The sequence below is a fragment of the Rhinoderma darwinii genome, chromosome 1, assembly GCF_050947455.1.
Source record: "Rhinoderma darwinii isolate aRhiDar2 chromosome 1, aRhiDar2.hap1, whole genome shotgun sequence".
NCBI lineage: Eukaryota > Metazoa > Chordata > Amphibia > Anura > Rhinodermatidae > Rhinoderma > Rhinoderma darwinii.
In genome coordinates this window covers 70,275,079-70,298,331 of record NC_134687.1, presented here as the reverse complement: position 1 = coordinate 70,298,331, position 23,253 = coordinate 70,275,079, and the positions used below count along the sequence as shown (strand labels likewise).

General features: G+C 41.1%; 1 protein-coding gene across 1 annotated transcript in view; it reads right to left on the bottom strand.

The window, feature by feature from the left end:
• The window catches only part of GABRB1 (gamma-aminobutyric acid type A receptor subunit beta1), a 606,042-nt gene that overhangs the window by 139,222 nt on the left and 443,567 nt on the right, over nucleotides 1-23,253 (bottom strand). The window contains exon 5 of the mRNA XM_075859522.1: nucleotides 1,859-1,941. Coding sequence (XP_075715637.1) covers nucleotides 1,859-1,941 — 83 coding nt within the window. The remainder of the gene's footprint in view (nucleotides 1-1,858; nucleotides 1,942-23,253) is intronic.

Genomic DNA, 23,253 nt, shown 5'->3' with positions numbered 1-23,253 from the left:
ATCTGGTCAGCGGTGAACCTAAAAGAAACTTCCAATCACAGTCTCCAACATTCTAGAGTCTGCAGAGCTGACATGGAGGAACAATCTGGTCAGCGGTGAACCTAAAAGAAACTTCCAATCACAGTCTCCAACATTCTAGAGTCTGCAGAGCTGACATGGAGGAACAATCTGGTCAGCGGTGAACCTAAAAGAAACTTTCAATCACAGTTTCCAACATTCTAGAGTCTGCAGAGTTGACATGGAGGAACAAACTGGTCAGAGGTGAACCTCCTTCCCTGAATAAGTGGCTCTGTAGGCATTGTATGGTTTGGCCTTCATAGTCACTAATATTTTGTAAAGGGAAATTTTGTTCACTTTTTGATGATATGGGCTCTTCAATTCTGTTCTGTAGGCGCCAGGATTGCTAAGGAAGCTCCCCAATGTTGGCACCTCTACTGAAGAGCATTCCAGATCATGGCTTCCCAAATCCTGTAATAAAGACCTGGGAACTATATATATCATCAAAAATCAGGGACCCGTAAAATTAAGCAGTAATGTTAACAAAGTCTTAAATAGATACATTTACATAGTCTCCCACAGTATAAAACCCATAGGAGGGCTATTTCTGGTATCTACCTAGTTTGGATAATCTTTTATAGTTGGCAGGTCTCATGAATGGTTGCGAGTCCCTTAATGAGCTAATAGTGTTGAACAAGTACTCAATAGGCCAGTACTTCCAGAGCAGAGAGCCTTGCTCTCAACTCTAACTAACAGAGGGAACGCCGAAGCAGAAGACCACCCTCAGCCCAGCATGCCCTAATAAAGCTTTGCTATACATTATTATTATTATTATTATTATTATTATTATTATTATTAATAGTAGTAGTAGCTCTATAGTTCTGTCATCCTCAGTGCTTTACAACATGTACATTTGTAACATAAACATACAAACAATTCAGTATACAATTAATGCAATACAATAGAAACATTAGCAGAGAGCCATGTGAATACATGCTCATAAATCTATAAGGAATAATGTATAGCTACCGGTGTCAGATTTTGAAATTGTTGCCTTGTAAGGGGAAGCATTATTGTTTAAGCAGCAGGGGGTAGACATTAGACCACAGTACATACTTTTATGTAGTGTTCTAGAAATGCTTAGTAGATTTCCCTTAAACGGTATCACTTACTCTAGCTGTATAGGTAATCTAATGGTAACGTGCAGAGCTGATACACATTTCCAAGTGCTACATTGTAGACCTGTCAGGAGTCCAGAGACTGTAGTCAGGTGTAAAGGACATGCGCGCGGTTGGATTTACATTGAATCGGGAGGGAATTTTTTTAATCCCCCACCAGCCTTCAATGCTATTAGATTGTTCATGCAGGAAGCAATACTGATCATTAGATCCTATTAAAACATTTTTAATTTTACCATTTTCTTAATATTGTCTAAAAGTTAACCTAAGATAAACCTATGTTTTTTTTTTTATAGCTATCAAGTTTATTTTAAACTTTGATCAGATTTTCTATCAGAAGTAGATGACAAGTTGTGGCCCTAAGTTCCTAACAATTATATTGAAGACACTACCCAAGGGTAATGCTTACCTATTGTTGACATTGAGTACTATATATAATTAAATGTCTACGAAAAAGCTGCCCATACATACTAGATATATGTCGGCCAAACCTGCCAGTATCGGTGGGACTGGCCAACCATCTAATGGTCGGGTGAGAGAAAGATAGGAGAAGTAATTTCCATCACAGAAAGAAAAGAAAAATAAGTAACAAAATCACAGGTGGGAAAAAGTTTATCAGGTAACAGCTGCACATAAGGCAACTGAAGGGAAAACCTGGAGATTCAAAATGGCATTGTACTTACAGCTTTCAATTTCCAGTGTGCAGTTTTGTTCATCTAGGGGGTATCGGCGTAGATCCATCATGCAAGCAGCGGTGGTTGTAATCCTAGAGGAAAAAAATATGGAATATGTGAAAAGCAATAACTTTAAACACAGTATTATGTGTTGTAACTTTATCTGCAGTATATTTAGGAAATTAACTGGTTTTAATTATCTTCTAACATGTAACTGACACGTGTCAAAAGGTAGCCTCAGAGGTAGTCAATGAGCTGGGGCGCCTACCAATTCCTCCGAATGAAGGAGCTGTGGAAATTAGTAATGCCTCTATTCCCTTTTACCACTTTGGAAGTGCCATTGATTTATTTTGTACTGTGTTTGGCATATTGATGACCTTTTCTAATTATGAAGTATGTATCATAGGGTAAGGGTTTCAGTTCTTTGATTTCTGTGGCGTATTTTAATTGGCTTTTTTTTAAGTATCAGAATGCTAAAAAGTTGAAAATTTAGGTAAAAAAGGTGAGTCCCAAAGGTCCCAAATAAACAGGGTCGGACTGGTCCACAAGAATATCAAAGGATCCTCTGATAGCCTAGGCTCTGACACAATAATACACCAATAAAACTACGGTCCAGCAGGAAACTACCCCATTTGGATCCTATCCAAATAATTCTATAAGGCACAATAAATGAATAGCAAAAAGGAGCATTGCATGTCTACCATTCTCTGTAGATGAGAATATATTATGGAATTGCTTGAATAGCAGTTTTCTGATATATTGTTATTAGAGGAATCTCAATTTAGCCCTCGCTGTTTTCTTTTATACAGCAGAGGTTCCCCGGGAGTTCACATTTCCTGTGTCTTCCCTGTCAGGATGTTTTATGATAGTCATAAGGCTGCCTGTGAAACGTAGTATAGGAATAGTAAGCAAATTTACAGGATAACAGTGAAGAATTTGAAAATCCTATATCCCCCAGGGTCACTATTAGAACACCCCTGCAGATAAATTTAGTGATTCCCTCACATTCACCATATGTAAAGCTATGCTTTTTTTGTGAAGTTTTTTAGTGACTTTTTTTTTGGTTGCTAAAAACACAAAGGCCAATTGTTTGTTGGTGGTCAATAGTATGCCAATAATATGTCAATAATAATAATAGTCATAAATATCAAGTTCTCTATGCACAGAGGGGCTGATTGATCAATATATTTATGCCGCATATGGCATAAATACACTGAAAAAAGACAGTAGCAGTCAGCATAAAAAAGTGGCAGAAAAAACACCAGGATTATCTGGGCCTTTTTTTTGCCGGGCCTTTTTATAAATCTGGAGTACATTGGATTGGGTAGAACTGCTTGCATTGTGCATCCAAATTAATAAATCACTCCCAATAAGTTTTTATTTGTGGTACTTTTTCCCCAGTGGCATTTTTCTGAAATACAACATACTCTAGGTGTGGTGTTTTTGATGCCATTTTAAATCAATAGAAAAACTGCACCAAAAATGACAAATGTGTCCACCCTTAACTTTTCTTGAATTGCGTTAAGTTATACAATTTGTCATGATACCAATTCAATACAATCCTGCGTCATCTAGTGAAATACCGTATACGTTAAATGTATACTTTTTTTTAACATGGGAGTCCTTGGACAATGGATGGCCTGCTAATGGCATCCGTGAACAGACCCTTAGTGGGTCTTCAGGTCTATAACGCATACAAGTGAGATAAAAGTTGCCTACCACACACTTTCATGCAAATATAAGTTTTAACATTCTAGAAAAAATATTTCGTAAAATAAAGTTTTAATTAGTTGTGATAATTTATTTTCCTTTTTGCAGAAATCCAATAAGGGATTTGAAATCATTAACATAAAATAGACATTTTCAATACACTCTCTAGAATCTCTTACTTAAAATCCAGCGGGTGACTAAGGTTAGCACCACAGGCTCAGAATAATTACTTTATCTCAGTACCTTTCACCACAATTTTCCCTCTGAGCGTCTCTAACAGTTTTCTTTGCAATGACAATATTGTGCAGTTTTGTTTTTCTTTGTTTTTTGTTTTTTTTACAACACATTCATCTTGATAAACAACATGTTACGATGAGAAGTAAGCTGCAGGTCTCTTTCCAAACAACAAAGCCCAAAAATTCTCTGGAAAGTTTTTTTTTCGGCAGCATACAGTTGAACACTTCAGTATATGTTTGGATTTAGAGTGCATTACCAGTGTCATATATACAGTGTATACAGTGTATGTATATATATATATATATATATATATATATATATATATATATATATATATATATATATATAATTTGATGATAATGGTGTTCCATATATGATTTAGGCCTCATGCACTCAACCATATGAAAAATATGTTATCACACATCAACTACCCCACTGAAATTCCATGTAGTAATGTATTTTTGTGTCCAAATAGTATTCAGCACATGTACAGTATTTCTTCTATATGGGAAATGTACAGTACAGACAGTATTATCTCAAGCTGTAGTTCTCATCGATGCACCTATAGTTTAAGAATAGAAACGGTACCTGAATGGGGGTTTCTCTCAAAAAACACTAATATTATGGCATGAATCTGTTATAAGACCATGTGCATGAGGAGTATTCTCAACTTTATATGCCCTAAATGTCTGATAGATGCGGGTCCCCGCTCTGGGACCCACACCTATCTCCATTTATTCCCCGTGGGCATACAGTGGCCAGGGGCTGCATCACTAGATGGGTCGGGAGTTGGGGGACCCCCGTTCTCGATATAGGTGCAGGTCCCAGATTTTGATTTTGTTGTTTTCATAAATCAGACAACCTCTTCAAGGACTTATAGTGTCTAGTGCACCTTCGAAACCTGTTATTGAAAAATTTTCATTTGAAAGTCATTCCGTAATGGAGCCTCAAATAAATATTTCTTTAATGCCTCCCATTACAGGGCTGCCTATTCATATCCTAAAAGTGCCATTCCATCATTCTATTAGGATGTGAAAAGGCGTCTGCTTGCTCCCCTAGGGACAGCCGTTCCACCCAGCTCACTCCCCCCTGTCGTTTCTGAACCTGCGGGGAATGTGTATCCAATCGACTTGGTTAACCCCTGAGATGCATGAGAGAGGGTGGGGGCCAAAGCATATCCATGGTAGCTGGAGAACTGATAAAGGCCCCAAGGTTTGCCAGAGTCATTAAAAAATAAAAAAAATTGTTCAGTCAGCCCCAAAATAGGCCTTTTCTTCAGGGACTGATAATGTATCTCTCTTCTAATAGTACTACAATTAATATTATTATAAAGTATACTGGTAAGCCAATTGATTTTTATGAACTAGTTATGTAGTCATACTCTCCTATATGGCAAAATGTGTGGAAATTGATATTTTACCTGTAAATCTCTGCATAATACAGTAGTTCAATGTAAATAATTAAAAAATAAATAAATAATACTTAAAGGGGGTGTCACAGTATGGATAGCCTCTTTCATATGAGAGCTGCAGGCCACAGTCAGCTCCCAAGAAACCTGGTAAACAGCTGATTTTGCTGAGGAATCCTGCAGGAATGCAACATTACATGGCCGCCATTTGGCTGAATAATCGTCTATGTAATACATGGACGGTTAAATTCCTCAAAAGTGAGATCCACGGCTTCACAGCCGATCTCTTCCCTGATGCACAAAGGGGGGATCCGAGCAGAGGAAGCCCCTCTATGAAGTCCATATTCCCAGTGGCGTAGGTATGGGGGTCGCAACTGCAACCGGCCCCTCCCCACCACTTTTATCTACTGTTACTGTAGTAACTGGGGCCTATGTAATAAATTACATAGACTCCTGTTACTTCAGTAATACAGTAATAGTAAGGGGCGCATGTAGGGGGTGGGGCTATCCAGTTGCCTGGAAACCCCCCCTGTGACCAGGGCCGGGGGGACCCTTACATGCTAGTGGCATCACTAGCACCGGGCATTGGCCACATTTAATCCTTAGGACGCAAATACAATTGAATACTATGGCAGAGCAGGGAGCCTGCTCCCTGCTCTGCTATTCACTAGGCTACAGGCCACGTTAGGCATGCAGCCTATAAGATTCTGGGACACGATCTCTGCGCATGCCGGTGCGATGAGGTCACTGGATCACGCCAGCCTATGCAAGGATCCTGTCTCGGTGCCTCATAGGCTGCAGGACTGAGCAGGCTGTGGAGCTTTGTTCTTCGCAGGAACTGGGCTAGGTGAGTATACATTTTTTTATTTGTTTGGGGGCACCTGGGCACTATCTACAGGGGGCTGTGCGGCACTATCTACAAAGGGTGGAGTGTGGCACTATCTATAAAGTGGGGTGTGTGGCACTATCTACAAGGGGGCTGTGTGTCCCTATCTACAAGGGGCCGTGTGTGGCACTAGCTACAGCGAGTTGTATGGCACTTTCCGCAGGGGGGGTGTGGCATTATCTAGAAAAGGGAGTGTGTGGCACTATCTACAGAGGACAGTGTGTGGCACTATCTACTGGGGGCACTGCGGAACTATCTGCATAGGCTGTGTCTGGCACTATCTACAGGGGCAGTGTGGGGCACCATTTACAAGGGGCACTGAGTGTGGCACTATCTACGCTGGTTTTTACGTTACCAGTAGTCGTCAGCACATATGGCCTAGCCTTTTTTTCCCTGGAATGTGTAATATAAAGGGCCCGGCTTGAGGATACGTGCAGATCTATACTCGCAGCATAAAAAACAGAGAGTAGAGGGAGCATCACGAAAATAACTTGGTTTGAAAGTATGTGTTTGAAAACCCCCCTTTAAAAATCCTGTGTGTTCCCCTGACAGTAAACTTACGGACCTCACTCCTGAGTTGGGTCCGTTTACAGCACAGATCCTGATGCCTTTCAGCATCACGGTGTCACAACATTATGTGCACCGCGCATGACGTTGTGGCGCTAAATCATGTCAGGACATGCGCTGCACTGAAGAGAACCCGGCTCAGGGGTGAGGAGGGTAAGCATAACAATACTGTCTGCGGGGCCCTGTATCTAAGCCTACCATGTGGTTGCAAGGCCCAGCAGACAGTATCACACATGTCTGCTGGCAATAAAGAGAAGTTGGGGGGAGCCCAAGAAGGACTTTTGCACCAGGGCCCATGAGCATTTAGCTACGCCCCTGCATATGCCCTATAGGGCATATAGACTGGGATTGTCCTAATGGGACAACCCTTTTAAATACACAAATAAAATAATTTTTAAATAAAACAATCAGTGGCGTAACTACCGCGGTAGCAGCCGTAGCGGCTGCAATGGGGCCCGTGGCTTGAGGGGGCCCGTGCCGCCAGCCGACACACCCCCCCATATGCCCGGTGGCGCCGCTAGCAGCCGTTATAGCTGCTACAGCGGTAGCACCGCTACTATGGGGCCCGCGCCACCGACTCTCCAACAAGTATGGGCCGGGCGACACAGGCTCTCTCATGCCTGTAGGCGTCACTAGCACCGGAGGGGGCCCTGGTGCTAGCGACAGCCGAATACATGCATTAGCGCTGAATAGCCGGGCATGTTCCGACCAAACAACGCCTTACAATGACGCTGATTGGATAGGGCGCAATGACGTCATCACGCCGCTTCCATGCTTGAAAGGCGCTGATTGACGGGGCGAGTCATTCTGCCCCACCAATCAGCGTCATTGGACAACGCTCGTTCAGCTCCTCAGAAGAGAGCATGTCTGCATCGCCAGCGAACAGCGTGGGAATCGGATCATGTGAGTATGTAAAGTTTTTGGTTTTTTTCTCATAAAACTGTGAGTGGCATTATATATAGTGGGCTCGTCTATATGTGGGGATGTGGGCCACTATATACAGGGGGGTCTATATGTGAGGATGTGGGGCACTATCTAAAGGGGGGTCTATATGTGAGGCACTATATACAGGGGGAGATATGTGAGACACTATACCGGGGTGGGCTATATGTAGAGCACTATATATAGGGGAGCTATTTTTTAGGGCACTTTCTATAGGTTTGGGCTATATGTGGGACACTATATACAGGGGTGGGTTACCTGTGGGGCACTTGCAACAGGGTGGCTATATGTAGTGCACTGTCTACAGGGGTGGGCTATATGTGGGATACTATATACAGGGGGAGCTATATGTGAGACTATCTACAGAGGTGGGCTATACGTGGAGCACTGTCTATAGGGGAAGCTATATGTAGGGCAGCACGGTGGCTCAGTGGTTAGCACTATTGTCTTGCAGCTCTGGAGTCCATATGTGGGCACTATCTACAAAGGGCTGTATGTGGGACACTATCTACAGGGGTTTCTATGTAGGTCACTACAGGGGGCTATGGGGGCACTATCTACAGGGGTCACGGTGTGTGCATGTGGGACACAGTGTATGGTACTATTATAATCAGGGACACGGTGTATGGCGCTATTATAGTTAGAGGTGCAGTGTATGGTGCTTTATTATATTTAGAGGTGTTGAGAATTTTTTTACTTTGTTTATAGGTGCAGAATTGTTTAAAAGTGGGAAGCTGAAGACATCTGAGCAGAAAACTGCAGAAGTGGGTCATGGCCGGTAGAAATCCATCATAGATGGCTGGACCGGAGGGAGAAGAAAAGAACTAGAATCTGAGACATCACCGGTGAGTCACTTAATGTAAATGTTTATTCTGCCTCTAATCAGTATTGTAGTCACTGTATGATCTGCAGCGAGATGATGATTGGTATGATTTTTTTTTGTGAAACAGCATCTCCCAGCATATCCTCACCATTGTTCGGGCCATGTTGGGAGCTGTAGTTTTACGCCGTAAAAACCTATACGGCAGGGGTTGAACTAAATTGAGCTGTATTTGTTCTGGTATTGTATATATGTACTGAGCTTGGTTCTGGTGCTGTATATACGTATGAGATTGGTTTTGGTGCTGTGTATATATGTAATGAGTTTGGTTCTGGTGCTGTGTATATATATGTAATGAGCTTGGGTTCTAGTGCTGTGTATATATGTCAGAGCTTGTTTCTAGTCCTGTATATATGTACTGAGCTTTGTTCTGGTGCTGTATATATGTCAATGCTTGGTTCTAGTTCTGTATTTATGTATGGAGCTTGGTTCTAGTACTGTATTTATGTACTGAGGTTGGTTCTAGTGCTGTATTTATGTACTGATCTTGGTTGTGGTACTGTATTTATGTACTGAGCTTGGTTGTGGTACTGTATATATGTCAGAGCTTGGTTCTGGATCTGTATATATGTACTGAGCTTTATCTGGTGCTGTATATATGTCAGAGCTTGGTTCTAGTGCTGTATATATGTACTGGGCTTGGTTGTGGTGCTGTATATATGTCAGAGCTTGGTTCTAGTGCTGTATTTATGTACGTAGCTTTGTTCTGGTGCTGAATATATGTCAGAGCTTGGTTCTAGTGCTATATATGTACTGAGCTTTGTTCTGGTTCTGTATATATGTACTGAGCTTGGTTCTGGTGCTGTATTTATGTACTGAGCTTGGTTGTGGTACTGTATATATGTCAGAGCTTGGGTCTGGATCTGTAGTTATATAGGATATATTTCTAATAACAAAAATGCAGGGCAGATGGAATTGTTCTCAATTCATTGTATATTTAACGGGAACCTGTCTGGTAGTTTTAACCCCTTGAACCGCCACCATGCGGTAATATATGACCTAACAATATTTCCAAATATTCCCTTGTATGTTTTTTTTCAGATGCACCAAAATCCTTAAAATCCACTTTTAAAACGGCGCACACTATATGCTAATTACTCATAAGAGGGTCATGGTGCGGTGCCCATATCCTGAAGAGTCACGTAGTCCTGCCTCAAAAACCCACCTTTCCATGTTTGAGTGACATCGTCCTGGCTGTTACAACTTTCTTGGATGCGCCATTGCCTTGTGACACTATACACAGGGGGGGCTGTGTGGCACTATACACAAAGGGGGGCTGTGTGGCACTATACACAAGGGGAGCTGTGTGGCACTATATACAAGGGGGAACTGTATGGCACTATTTACAAGGGGAGGGCTGTGGCTCTATCTACAGGGGTCTGAGTGTGGCACAATCTACAGTGGTCTGTGTGTGGCACTTTCTACTAAAGGGGGGCTGTGCTGCACTTTCTACTAAGGGGGCTGTGTGGCACTATATACAAGGGAGGGGGGCTGTGTGTACTATATACAGTGGGAGCTGCATAGCGCTATATACAGTGGGGGCTTTATGGCGATAACTACAGTGGGACTGTATGGCACTATCTACAGGGGGCTGTATGGCACTATCTACAAGGGGGAGGTGGGGGCGCTATCTACAATTGGGGTGTGACACTGTCTATAGGTGGGGTTATATAGCACTGTCTACAGGGGGGCTGTATGGCACATTCTACAGGGGGCACTATTTATAAGGGGGCTGCTTGTGGCATCCGGGAGGGGGGCCCCGGTCAAGAGTTTGCTATGGGGCCCAGTCTTTCCTAGTTACGCCCCTGAAAACAATGTATTGTATATGAAAAATAACAGCAATGGTTGAGGTATTTATATACCAGACACAATGTGCTGTGCTTTGATAAACAGCAGACAAAAAGTAATTTTCTGTTAACACAAGAATATCCAGTGCATGGCGCACACATAGGTTTAAATGCTTTAAAAGTTTAGAAAGTTTATCATTTGTCTGATGTTGGCCCTAAGGATGCAGTTCTATTATGAACAAGTAGAAGTGACTAGAACAAAAAGCTGTAGGCGATGAAGAAAGGCAACGCTTTCAAGTGCAGTCTGCAAGAAAACAAAGCTGAAAAGGTTAGCAGGGGTTGTGCAATGCAGATGCTGGAGAAAAGCAAACCGTTATCTTATGTAACATCCACATTTTCATCTCAGACTGAATAATCTTTTCTTTTTAACTAATTAGTTTTGAAACAAATATATACAAAATGTCTGGATTTTAGATTGTGAATAATTCAGGATGTTTTCCTGACGATGGCATGCTTCCGTGAAGTCTAGTGAGGGTTTTTTACAGAGTCAAATCTAGGCTTTCCTTCCTCGGGCCCAGAATCAGTTTGCCCCCCGCCCCCCCCCCCCCTTCCCCTGGCAACCTGCACCTGGAGCACATGCCATCCAATTTCCCTCTAGCTAAGCTCCTGGGGTTTTAGGTACTCTTATAAACAGAAACAATGTTTAGTTATTTCTCAACCTCCTTTCTACACTTCTGATAATAAGACACTTCCAGAACAGTAGACTAGTAATTAATAATAATTAATAAGCGAGATTGCATGTCGGCAGTAAGGAATTACATTGCTATAGGCCTAAGGACCTCTATATATTAAAGGGGTTTTTCTGGAACACACATTGATGGCCTCCATCAATGTGTGATCATGGGGGATCCAATCCCTGGGACCCCCACCAATGAGCAGAATTAAGTGAATAGGGCTTAGCTTCTGTACCAGGAACAGCCACATGTAGGGATATGCTGCTATACTGAACCATCAGTGACACCTTAATTCTGGTGATCGGTGGGGGTCCAAGGTTTCTGATCCCTACAGATCTCACATTGATGGGTTCTCTTAAGAAAAGGCTATCAATGTTGTATTGTGTAAATCAACTATGGTTCAAGTACTGCTTTCGCCAAAGAAATTTGTCTTCCTATATATTTTGTCCCTGACTATAATATTCAATAAGTAATAAAAAAAAACTCCTGCAGGTGTGTAGGACGTGAAAAGGATTCCTTGTATGTTATCTGACCATTCATGTGTATTCCTAGAAAAGCCTTTTAACCCCTTCGCGCTCAGCGACGTAATAATCCGTCGCGCTAACTGTATCGTTAGCGCTCAGCGACGGATTATTACGTCGCGGGGATAACGGCCATTTCGGCCGTCCTCCCGACACATGCAGGAGCTGTGACAGCTGCTGTCTCGTACAGCAGCTGTCACAGCTCCTACAGCGGGGACCGATCGCTGTGTCCCCGCTGATTAACCCCTTAAAAGCCGTGTTCAATAGTGATCACGGCTTTTTAGGGGTTAAGCTACAATCGCCAGCCTGCTACGCGATAGCGGCTGGCGATGGTGGCTATGGCAAACGGACACCAAACAATGGCGTCCGGCTCTGCCATCGACGGAAGCCTAGTGGGTCCTGACGAAGTCAGGACCCACTATGCTTGCTGTCAGTGAGTAGCTGACAGTTCTAATACACTGTACTACGCATGTAGTGCAGTGTATTAGAATAGCGATCAAGGTCTCCTGCCCTCAAGTCCCCTAGTGGGCCAAAGTAATAAAGTTTAAAAAAAGTTAAAAAAAGATGTGTAAAAATAAGAAAATAAAAGTTTTAAAAGTATTAAAAGTAAAAATCCCCCCTTTTCCCTTATCAGTCCTTTATTATTAATAAAAATATATAAACAAACAAATAAACTATACATAATTGGTATCGCCGCGTCCGTAACGGCCTGAACTACAAAATTATTTCGTTATTTATCCCGCGCGGTGAACGCCGTAAAAGAAAATAATAATAAACCGTACCACAATAACAATTGTTTGGTCACTTCACCTCCCAAAAAATGGAATAAAAAGAGATCAAAAAGTCGCATGTACCTAAAAATGGTCCTGATCGAAACTACAGTTTGTTACACAAAAAATATGTACTCGCACGGCTTTATTGATGGAAAAATAAAACCGTTATGGCTCTTAGAATAAGATAACACAAAAAGTGAATGATTTATTACAAAACGTATTTTATTGTGCAAACGCCATAAGACATAAAAAAAACGTATAAACATATGGTATCGCCGTAATCGTATCGCCACGCAGAATAAAGTGAATATGTCATTTATAGGGCACGGTGCACGCTGTAAAAAAAATAGATAAAAAAAACAATAGTAGAATTACTGTTTTTTAGTCACCACGCCACCTAAAAATAGAATAAAAACTGATCAAAAAGCCGCATGCACCCCAAGAAAACTACAATGGATTCCTCAAGGGGTCTAGTTTTCAAAATGGGGTAACTTTTGGGGGTTTTCCACTGTTTTGGCACCACAAGACCTCTTCAAACCGGACATGGTGCCTAATAAAAAGGATGCCTCAAAATCCACTAGGCTTCGGAGGCCGGTGCTTCAGTCCATTACCGCACTAGGGCCACATGTGGGATATTTCTCAAAACTGCAGAATCTGGGCAATACGTATTAAGTTGCGTTTCTCTGGTAAAACCTTTTGTGTTATAAAAAAAATGGTATAAAGAGGATTTTCTGACAAAAAATTTTTTTTTATTTCACCTCTACTTTGCTCTAAATTCCTGTGAAACACCTAAAGGGTTCATAAACTTTCTAAATGCTGTTGTGAATACTTTGAGGGGTCTAGTTTCTAAAATGGGGTGTTTGATAGGGGTTTCTAATATATAGGTCCATCAAAGCAACTTCAGAACTTAACTGTAACCTAAAAAAATAAAAATAAATCAGGCAATACTTGGCTTCTTACATCATACTGATAATGAGCCGTGCCCACCCCGAGATGACCCCAGTTTTGACCGTTTGTATAAACGGAGACCCCTATTAGACCGTTTCAGTGCCCGGTTTTCCCAAGCATACACTCCCAAGAAGTGTATTTCTATTGATGAGTCCTTGTTGGATTTTAAAGTGAGGGTTCAATTCCGCGAGTACCTGCCGGGTAAGAAGGCAAGGTATGGCGTGAAGATGTATGAGCTGTGCGAGAGTGCATCAGGGTATACCTACAGGTTTAGGATATATGAAGGGAAGGACACCAGTGCTCAGCCCCCAGAATGCCCCCCCTTACTGGGAGTTAATGCAAAAATTGTGTGGGATTTGGTGCACCCACTGCTGGACCAGGGTTACCTACTCTACCTGGATAATTTTTATACCGGCGTCCCACTCTTCAACTGCCTCGCTTCCAGTCCTGTGGCATGCGGCACTGCGAGAAGAAATCTGAGAGGCCTCCCTAAGACTCTGCAAGGCAAACAAGAAGGGGTGAGCGCAGGGCACATTCTAGCAGCAACATATTGTGTGTCAAGTACAAGGACAAGAGAGATGTCACACCAGTACCCATGTACCTGTACGAGGTACCAGAACAGAGACCCCTAAACCAGACTGCATCCTGAACTACAATAGGTACATGGGAGGGGTGGACTTGTCTGATCAAGTCCTGAAGCCCTACAGCACCATGCGGTGTGGTATAAGAAGCTGGCCAGGCACATCATACAGATGGCATTGTACAATGTGTACGTGCTACGTCGATGTACAGGCCAGAGGGGAACTTTCCTGGAATTTCAAGAGGTGATTATCAAGAACCTAATCTTTAGGGACCAGGAACGGGGGGGCACCCAGTGCTTCTGGAAGCGAGGCCACACGCATCGTACCAGGGCAACACTTTCCAGGAGAAGTTCCCCAAACCGCCAAGAAGGGAAAAAGTCAAAAGAGGTGCAAAGTCTGCTATAAGGGATGACACAATATATCAATGTAACGCGTGTCCCGAAAAACCAGAGCTCTGTATGAAAGAGTTTTTTAAAATTTATCATACATCCCTTGTTTTATAATTTACCCCAATTCTACTTACCCTGATGTACTCCGCACAGCTTATCCCCCCTTATCTTTCCCTTCTGAGCCCTGCTGTGTGCCCAAGCAGCTGATGACAGCCACATTGAGGGTATTGCCATACCCGGGAGAACCCACATTAAAGTTTATGGGGTGTATCTCTCCGGCCAAAATGCTCACTACACATCAACTGTACTGGGGCTTCTGAACACATGACTGCACGAGAAAATCCCCAGTAGGCCAAATGGTGGTCCTTTCGTTCTGAGCCCTCCCATGGGCTCAAACGGCAGTTTATCACCACAAATGGGGTATTGCTGCACTCAGGACAAATTGCGCAACAGAATGGGGTATTTTATTTCTTGTGAAAATAAGAAATTTTCAGCCAAAACTACATATTATTGAAAAAAAATTATTTTGTTTTAATTCCAAGCCCAATTCAAATAAGTTCTGTGAAAAAACTGTGGGGTCAAAATGGTCACAACACCCATAAATGAATTCCTTGAGGGGTGTAGTTTCCAAAATGGGGTCACTTCTGGTGGGTTTCCATTGCTTTGATACCTCTGGGGCTCTGCAAATGCGACATGGCACCCGAAAACCAAACCAGCAAAATCTGTACTCCAACAAACACATAGCGCTCCTTTCCTTCTGAGCCCTCCCATGGGCCCAAACAGCAGTTTATCATCACAAATAGGGTATTGCCGCACTCAGGACAAATTTGGCAACAAAATGTAGTATTTTATTTCTTGTGAAAATAAGAATTTTTGAGCTAAAACGACATATTATTGGAAAAAATATTATTTTTTTTAATTCCCAGCCCAATTCAAATAAGCTCTGTGAAGAAACTATGGGGTCTAAATGGTCACAACACCCATAAATGAATTCCTTGAGGGGTGTAGTTTCCAAAATGGCATCAGTTCTGGTGGGTTTCCATTGCTTTGATACCTCTGGGGCTCTGCAAATGTGAGATGGCACCCGAAAACCAAACCAGCAAAATCTGCACTCCAAAGAACACACAGCGCTACTTCACTTCTGAGGCCTCCCATGGGCCCAAACTGCAGTTTATCGCCACAAATGGGGTATTGCTGCACTCAGGAGAAATTGGGCAACAAAATGGGGTACTTTGTTCCTTGTGAAAATAAGAAATTTTGATAAAAAATGACATCTTATTGTAAAATTTTTTATTTTTTTCATTTCACAGCCCAATTCAAATAGGTGCTGTGAAAAAACTGTGCTGTCAAAATTGTAACAACAACCATATTTGAATTCCTTGAGGGGTGTAGTTTCCAAAATGGGGTCACTTCTGTGGGTTTGCATTGCTTTGATACCTCTGGGGCTCTGCAAATGCAACATGGCACCCGAAAACCAATCCAGCAAAATCTGGACTCCAACAAAGGAATAGCGCTCCTTTCATTCTGATCCCTCCCATGGGCCCAAACGGCAGTTTATCACCACAAATGGGGTATTGCCGCACTAAGGACAAATTGGGCAACAAAATGGGGTATTTTGTTCCCTGTGAAAATAATAAATTTTGATCACAAATGACATCTTATTGGAAAAAATGACATTTTTTTAATTTCACAGCCCAATTCAAATAGGTGCTGTGAAAAAACTGTGCGGTCAAAATGGTAACAACAACCATAAATGAATTCCTTGAGGGGTGTAGTTTCCAAAATGGGGTCACTATTCGGGGATTCCTACTGTTTTGGCACCTCAACACCTCTTCAAACCTGGCATGCTGCCTAAAATATATTCTAATAAAAAAAGAGGACTCAAAATGCACTAGGTGCTTCTTTGCTTCTAGGGCTTGTGTTTTAGTCCATGAGCGCAGTAGAGCCACATGTGGGACATTTCTAAAAACTGCAGAATCTGGAGAATACATATTTAGTAGTGTTTCTCTGGTAAAACCTTCTGTGTTACAGAAAAAAAATGAATAAAATTGAAATTCAGCAAGAAAAATGAAATTTGCAAATTTCACCTCCACTTTGCTTTACTTCTTGTGAAATGCCTGAAGGGTTAAAAAACCTTCTAAATGCTGTTTTGAATACTTTGAGGGGTCTAGTTTTTAAAATGGGGTGTTTTATCAGGGTTTCTAATACATAGGCCCCTCAAAGCCTCTTCAGAACTGAAGAAGTACCTTAAAAAAAAGGATTTTGAAATTTTCTTAAAAATATGAGAAATTGCTGTTTACGTTCCAAGCCTTGTAACGTCCAAGAAAAATAAAAGAATGTTCAAAAAACGATGCCAATCTAAAGTAGACATATTGGAAGTGTGAACTAGTAACTATTTTGGGTGGTATAACCGTCTGTTTTACAAGCAGATGCATTTAAATTCTAAAAAATGCTATTTTTTCCAAATTTTCTCTATATTTTGCAATTTTTCAGCAATAAACACTGAATATATCGACCAAATTTTACCACGAACATGAAGCCCAATGTGTCACAAGAAAACAATCTCAGAATCGCTTGGATAGGTTTAAGCATTCCGACGTTATTACCACATAAAGTGAAATATGTCAGATTTGAAAAATGGGCTCTGAGGATAAAGGAGGGGGGGATGCTGAGAGCTCACTAGAGCGAGGGCTTTTAACCCAATGTTGCAATGCTGCAATTTTGGGAATAGCTCCATCTAGTGACCAAAAATGGGTAGTATTATAAATTAGAATTAATTTATAATATTTCCTGACTCGTGAAAAAAATAAAAAAATTTGAACAATGTTTAATCACCCACACACTAAATGTTTAATTTTTTAAAAAAAAACATGTTTTTCTGGCAACACATTCCCTTTAAGGCCAAAACTAGGCTGCGTCCTTAAGGGGTTAAGCATTGATATATCTCCCTGTTGCCCTTCTCTTGTAAGAATGTGGGGGTAAACCCCATTTCTTAAAAGGGGTCTTCGTGCATTTGTATAAATGCCAGAAGTATGGTGTCCTTTATTTTTGCACTGTGTCTTTAAATTTGTATGCAACATAAACATAACTTGCTTTTCTCCCCCATGAGTGTTATCTAGAGGAAGATATTTTATGTTGTTGATGTGACGGAACATAAGAATGAAAAAACATAACCGTTAGTGTCTGTGATGCAATGACTCCGGCACTTTCGTGTTTTAGTTCTACTGTTCCTATGACGGAACGGAAAAACGAAGCGCAGATGTGAACAAAGCCTAACATTGTTTTCTTTTCTATCACTCAGTATTAGAGATAAACAAAACTTTAAAAACAAATTTTTAGGGATTTTGATAATGGGCAAATATATAGCCACATTTCCCACATTTAAAATAATGGAGGCTAAAATACTTTAAAATTCTTGATATTTCCTAGGGATCTGTATTAATTAGGAATAGGACATTTGTCTGACGCCAGCGCTGAATCTCTCCTCGGTATACGATTCTTCCTATGACTTCTATGCACAATAGTTGTACTTATTGAACAACAAGCTGGGCCTTTGCTTCCCATCATGTCATAGCATCCAATATGGTCTTCAAAGCTTTTTCCCATGTGACAATTATTTAGACCTTTAGTGCATTATCATGGTATTGTAATGCGGAATTCATTATCCATGTATTAAGACATCCTGTTTTTTCCTTAGTGTTTAGTTTAATTTTGCATATTCCAATATCACTACAGACAGTAATCCTTTCCTATGACTAAACACTGTTTATTATTTTTATACAGTGACATCAATGTGTTTGTTATTCATGTTTTGTGCATCATCCCTGTATTGTAATACACTGTGACTATGAATCCCAAACTGTGACTGTGACTGTGACATCACTTTGTGCAATAACTATGTCCTATGACTTTATTATCCCAAACTGTGACATCACTGTGACTATTTTCCTGTGTTATTAATTCTCTCTGGTCACTAATTCTGTACTGTCACATCACAGTGTCTATTAGACCTGTGGTGGGATATCATTGTGTGGATTATTCAGGTGCTGTGAAATAACTGTATTCCTGCAAATATAAGTTGCAGGGGTCGCATTTGAACCTTGGAACTGGTACCTGACACCAGTACTATAAATTGCATGTAAACTACAGGAAAGTGGCATAACTACTGTTTTAGCAGTTGCGGTAGTAGTTGATCGCTGCGGGTCCTACTCCTAGAATCCCTAGCAATTAGCTATTATCGCATGGTTAGCTATGGCTGTCAAGGGAAGTGTAATATTAAGTGCCGGCCACCATGTAATACGTATACATACTGGATCTGCTCTATGTTCTGACCCCAAGACCCCTTTATGACATCAATATTCCCAAAAGGGGACACAACCCTAACCCAATTGTCTCATCATTCCTAGCAATCCAGCACTTTCCCCACAGGTCAAAGGAATTATTCTGATTTCTTATGCAGCTCTCTTGTACTTGACCGCCAATTAACCTTTGTTGAAAATGGCGGAAAAGTGGCATTTGTAGAAATTTTGGACTGGGCCAAAGTAAGGGATCACCAAATTTTTACGCATTCTCCATTCAGCCTGACGTCCTACAAATCTTGAATTTGGCTAGTCCATTTCTATAAATTAACAAACATTAAAAAATTCTGTTCTCCAAGACTCAGTTCTGTCCACTGTGCTATACATCTCAAACCTGGCTATAGTAAAACGTATTTCCAAATGTGTACATACTAGAATGAAAATTAAAGAATACATATTGTTTATTTACATATATATATATATATATATATATATATATATATATATATATATGATTGCTTGAGAAAGACCCCATTGAGTAGGGTTGAAACGTCGCAAGAGGTGATTAAAGTGATCCTATCTATCACTGAATTTGGAGTGCTGTCTTGTCTTTTGGAATTGTTGCTGGCTATTTGGGACACTGGTCATGTGTCTGAACAAGAACCTGTGCACACGATACTAAAGAAAACGGTGCTGCTTCTATTTTGCTTTTTATATATATTGGTACAGACAGAAGCTGCAACACATACAATATAACAGCAATTAAAAGCTGAATTGCACACCCGGTGTTCCCTGCCCAGGATTACTACACTGGAGTACTGAAAAGTTTACTGTAGTAACCAATGTGTTGCAGCACAGAATAGACAGCAGAAAAATGTATTCACAGCTAGAACATAGATTTTTCCAAACATGATTTCTTCTCTTCATAACCTTGCTGCTGGGGACAATGCAGCACTTGGAAGCTATGGAAGTTTATTATCTTATTGTTTTTTCGATGTCTGGATGTTTTTTTTTTCTTCATGTTTTTACTATATTTAATCCAGCTATTTCATAATAAAATGCTAAATACTACATAGTGTTGTCAGCCTTTATTTAAAGTAAGACTGCATGATTTAAAAAAACAATATAAGCTAAAGGTTATGTACACATGTGCAATACATCTTTTAATTGCTCTAATGTACAGTTTCTTGAATAAAGTAGAATACAGTAAAAATGAAGCAGCTGCAAATAGTCTTGATTTAAAATTCTCCTACTATTTTGTGTCTACAGTTTCTATACAGACCTACAGTATGTGTCTCCAAGGTAACAGACTTTGCATAAACTCTTCGTAGACTTATCCTGACGTCATTGGAATAAATAAGGGGACATATGATCGGGAGTATGACTGCAGGATCAGACTACACAGAGTTTACTTGTAGTCTGTTACTATGGAGACACATAGGTCTGTAGAGGAGATGTAGACACAATAGGAGAATTTAAATCAAGACGATTTGCAAAGTTGCTTCATTTTTAATTTTCTTATTATAGATATATTGGAGCTATAAAAAATGGTTGGACAATGCCTATAAACTAGAAATAAAATATAAACCATTACCTTTGTTTAGTGTTTACATGATACATACAGTTAGTGGAACTTTTTTTTATGACCACCTACTTAAAGGTGTTGGATTAGAAGAACATGGCTGCTTTCTTCAAAAATATAGTGCCACAACTGTCCTAGGGTTGTGTGTGGTATTGCAGCTCAGCCCCATTCACTTTAATGAGGCTGAGCTGCAATACTAGACACAACCCATGGAAAGGTGTGGTGCTATTTTTGGAAGAAAACAGCCATGCTTTTCTGGTACTGGACAACTACTTTAATACTTTGTTAAGCCACCTTTTGCCTATTCCCATATGTTATAATGTACGGCATTGTAGTGTACATTGTGAGTCTGGGATATAGATAATCTGCTATGTGACTGTTACACCTCTGATGCCTGTACAAGACTAACAATTATCTGCTCAGCTGCAGCATTCAATAGTTGTTTATCAAAGACAATGGGGAGAAATTACTAAATGATTAATAAAAGTTTTCTAAAGTTAAAAAGCCAAGAATTTTGGTGCACAACTTATTTGCACTAAAAATATTAACTTTTCATTCCCCTCCCACTTTGAAAACTGCCTATCAGCAGGCATAGTTTAAACATCAGTTTTTAGGACAGCCAAAGATGCACCAAACTTATGAAGAAGTCTGGGCCTCTTAAAAATTTGGCACTTTTTACTTCAATGCTTTTCAGTCTGTATGAAAAGGCGGTCCTAAAGGAAATCCTGTCACTTCACACATGCATTCTGATCTGTAGGCAGCATGTTATGGGGCAAGAAGAGCTGAACAGATTGATATATATTCAGTGGCGTAACTACCGCTGTAGCAGCCGTAGCGGCTGCTACGGGGCCCGCAGCAACATGGGGCCCATGCTGCCATGCTTGGTGGCGCCGCCAGCAGCCTTAAAGGCTGCTACAGCAGTAGCGACGCCACTACGGGCCCCCTCATGCCCGGTGGCTTCGCTAGCACCGAAGGGGGCACCGGTGCTAGCGACAGCCACATTCTCTCTGAGGGGGCAGCAGCACCACTGAAATCAGCCGCCGCCACCCCCTCTTGCACTAAATGTACCTGCGTCTATAGCATGCAGATACAATTACATGCATTAGTGCTGAATGGTCAGGCACGTTCTGTGCCCGACCATTCAGCACCTTACAATGCAAATGATTGATATGGGAAAATTACTTGCCCCGCCAATCAGCACCCTTCAACGATGCTAGCAATGCAATGACATCAGCGTGATGCTTCCATTGTTGAAAGGCGCTGATTGACGGGGCAAGTTATTCTGCCCTGCCAATCAGCGCCTTTCAACGATGCTAGCGGTGCAATGCATTCAGCCCCAGCAAACTTGCTCAGAAGAGAGCAGGCCTGTATTGCCACCGGACGGCATGGAAACAGGATCATGCGAGTATGTAAAGTTTTTTTTTCTAATTTAACTATGAGTGGCATAATCTACAGGGGGGCTTTATCTACAGGAGAGGTCTATATGCGAGGATATGTAGGGCACTATCTACAGGAGTGGGCTATATGTGGGACACTATACACAGGGGTGTGCTATATGTGGAGCACTATCTATAGGGGGAGCTATTTGTAGGGCACTATCTACAGGGGTGGGCTATATGTGGGACACTATATACAGGGGTAGGTTATATGTGGGGCACTGTCTACAACGGTGGGCTATATGTGGGACACTATATACAGGGGGAGCTTTATGTGAGGCACTATTTACAGAGGTGGGCTATATGTGGAGCACTGTTTATAGGGGGCTGTATGTGGGGCACTGTCTACAGGGGCTTCTATGTAGGGCACTATCTAGAGGCTCTATGGGGGTCACTATCTATTGGGGGCACACGTGTGTGTGTGTGTGTGTGTGTGTGTGTGTGTGTGTATGTGTGTGTGGGACACAATGTATGGTACTATTATAATCAGGGACATAGTGTATGGTGCTATTATAATTAGAGATGCAGTGTATGGCGCTATTATATTTAGAGGTGTTGAGAATTTTATCTTCGTTTATAGGTGCAGAAATGTTTTAAAAGTGAGAAGCTGAAAACATCTGAGTGGAAAACGACAAAAATGGGTTGTGGCCGGAACAAGTCATCATAGAGGTCTGGACCGGATGGAGAAGAAAAGAGAAAAAGAACTAGAATCTGAGACGTCACCGGTGAGTCACTTAATGTAAATGTTTATTCTGCCACTAATCAGTAATGTAGTCACTGTATGATCTGCAGCGAGATGATGGGTGGTGTGATTATGATATGATCTTTTTTTGTGAAACCGCATGGCCCAGCATATCCTTATCATTGTTCGGGCCATGCTGGGAGCTGTAGTTTTACGCCGTAGAAACCCATAAGGCAGGGGTCGCACTAAATTGAGCTGTATTTGTTCTGGTGCTGTATATATGTACTGAGCTTGGTTCTGGGGCTGTATTTATGTACTGAGCTTTGTTCTGGTGTTGTATTTATGTATTGAGCTTGGGTTTGGTACTGTACTTATGTACTGAGCTTGGTTCTGGTATTGTATATATGTCAGAGCTTTGTTCTAGTACTGTATATATGTACTGAGCTTTATTCTGGTGCTGTATATATGTATTGAGCTTTGTTCTGGTGCTGTATATATGTATTGAGTTTTGTCCTGGTGCTGTACATATATGTATTGAGCTTGGGTCTGGTTCTGTATATATGTAGTGAGCTGGGATCTGGAGCTGTATATATGTACTGAGCTCTATTCTGGTGCTGTATTTATGTACTGAGCTTTGTTCTGGTGCTGTATTTATGTACTGAGCTTTGTTCTGGTGCTGTATTTATGTACTAAACTTTGTTCTGGTATTGTATATATGTATTGAGCTTGGTTCTGGTGATGTATATATGTTTGAGCTTGGTTTCGGTGTTGTATTTATGTACTGAGCTTTATTCTGGGGATGTATATATGTACTGAGGTTGGTTCTGGTGCTGTATATATGTATTGAGCTTGGCTCTCGTGCCATATATATGTATGTATGAGCTTGGTTCTGGAGCTGTAATTACATAGGATATATTTATAATAACAAAGTTGCGGGGCAGATGGGATTGTTTTCAATTCATTGTATAGTTAATGGGAACCTGTCAGGTAGTTTTAACCTCTTGAACCGCCACCATGCTGTAATACATGGCCTGACAATATTT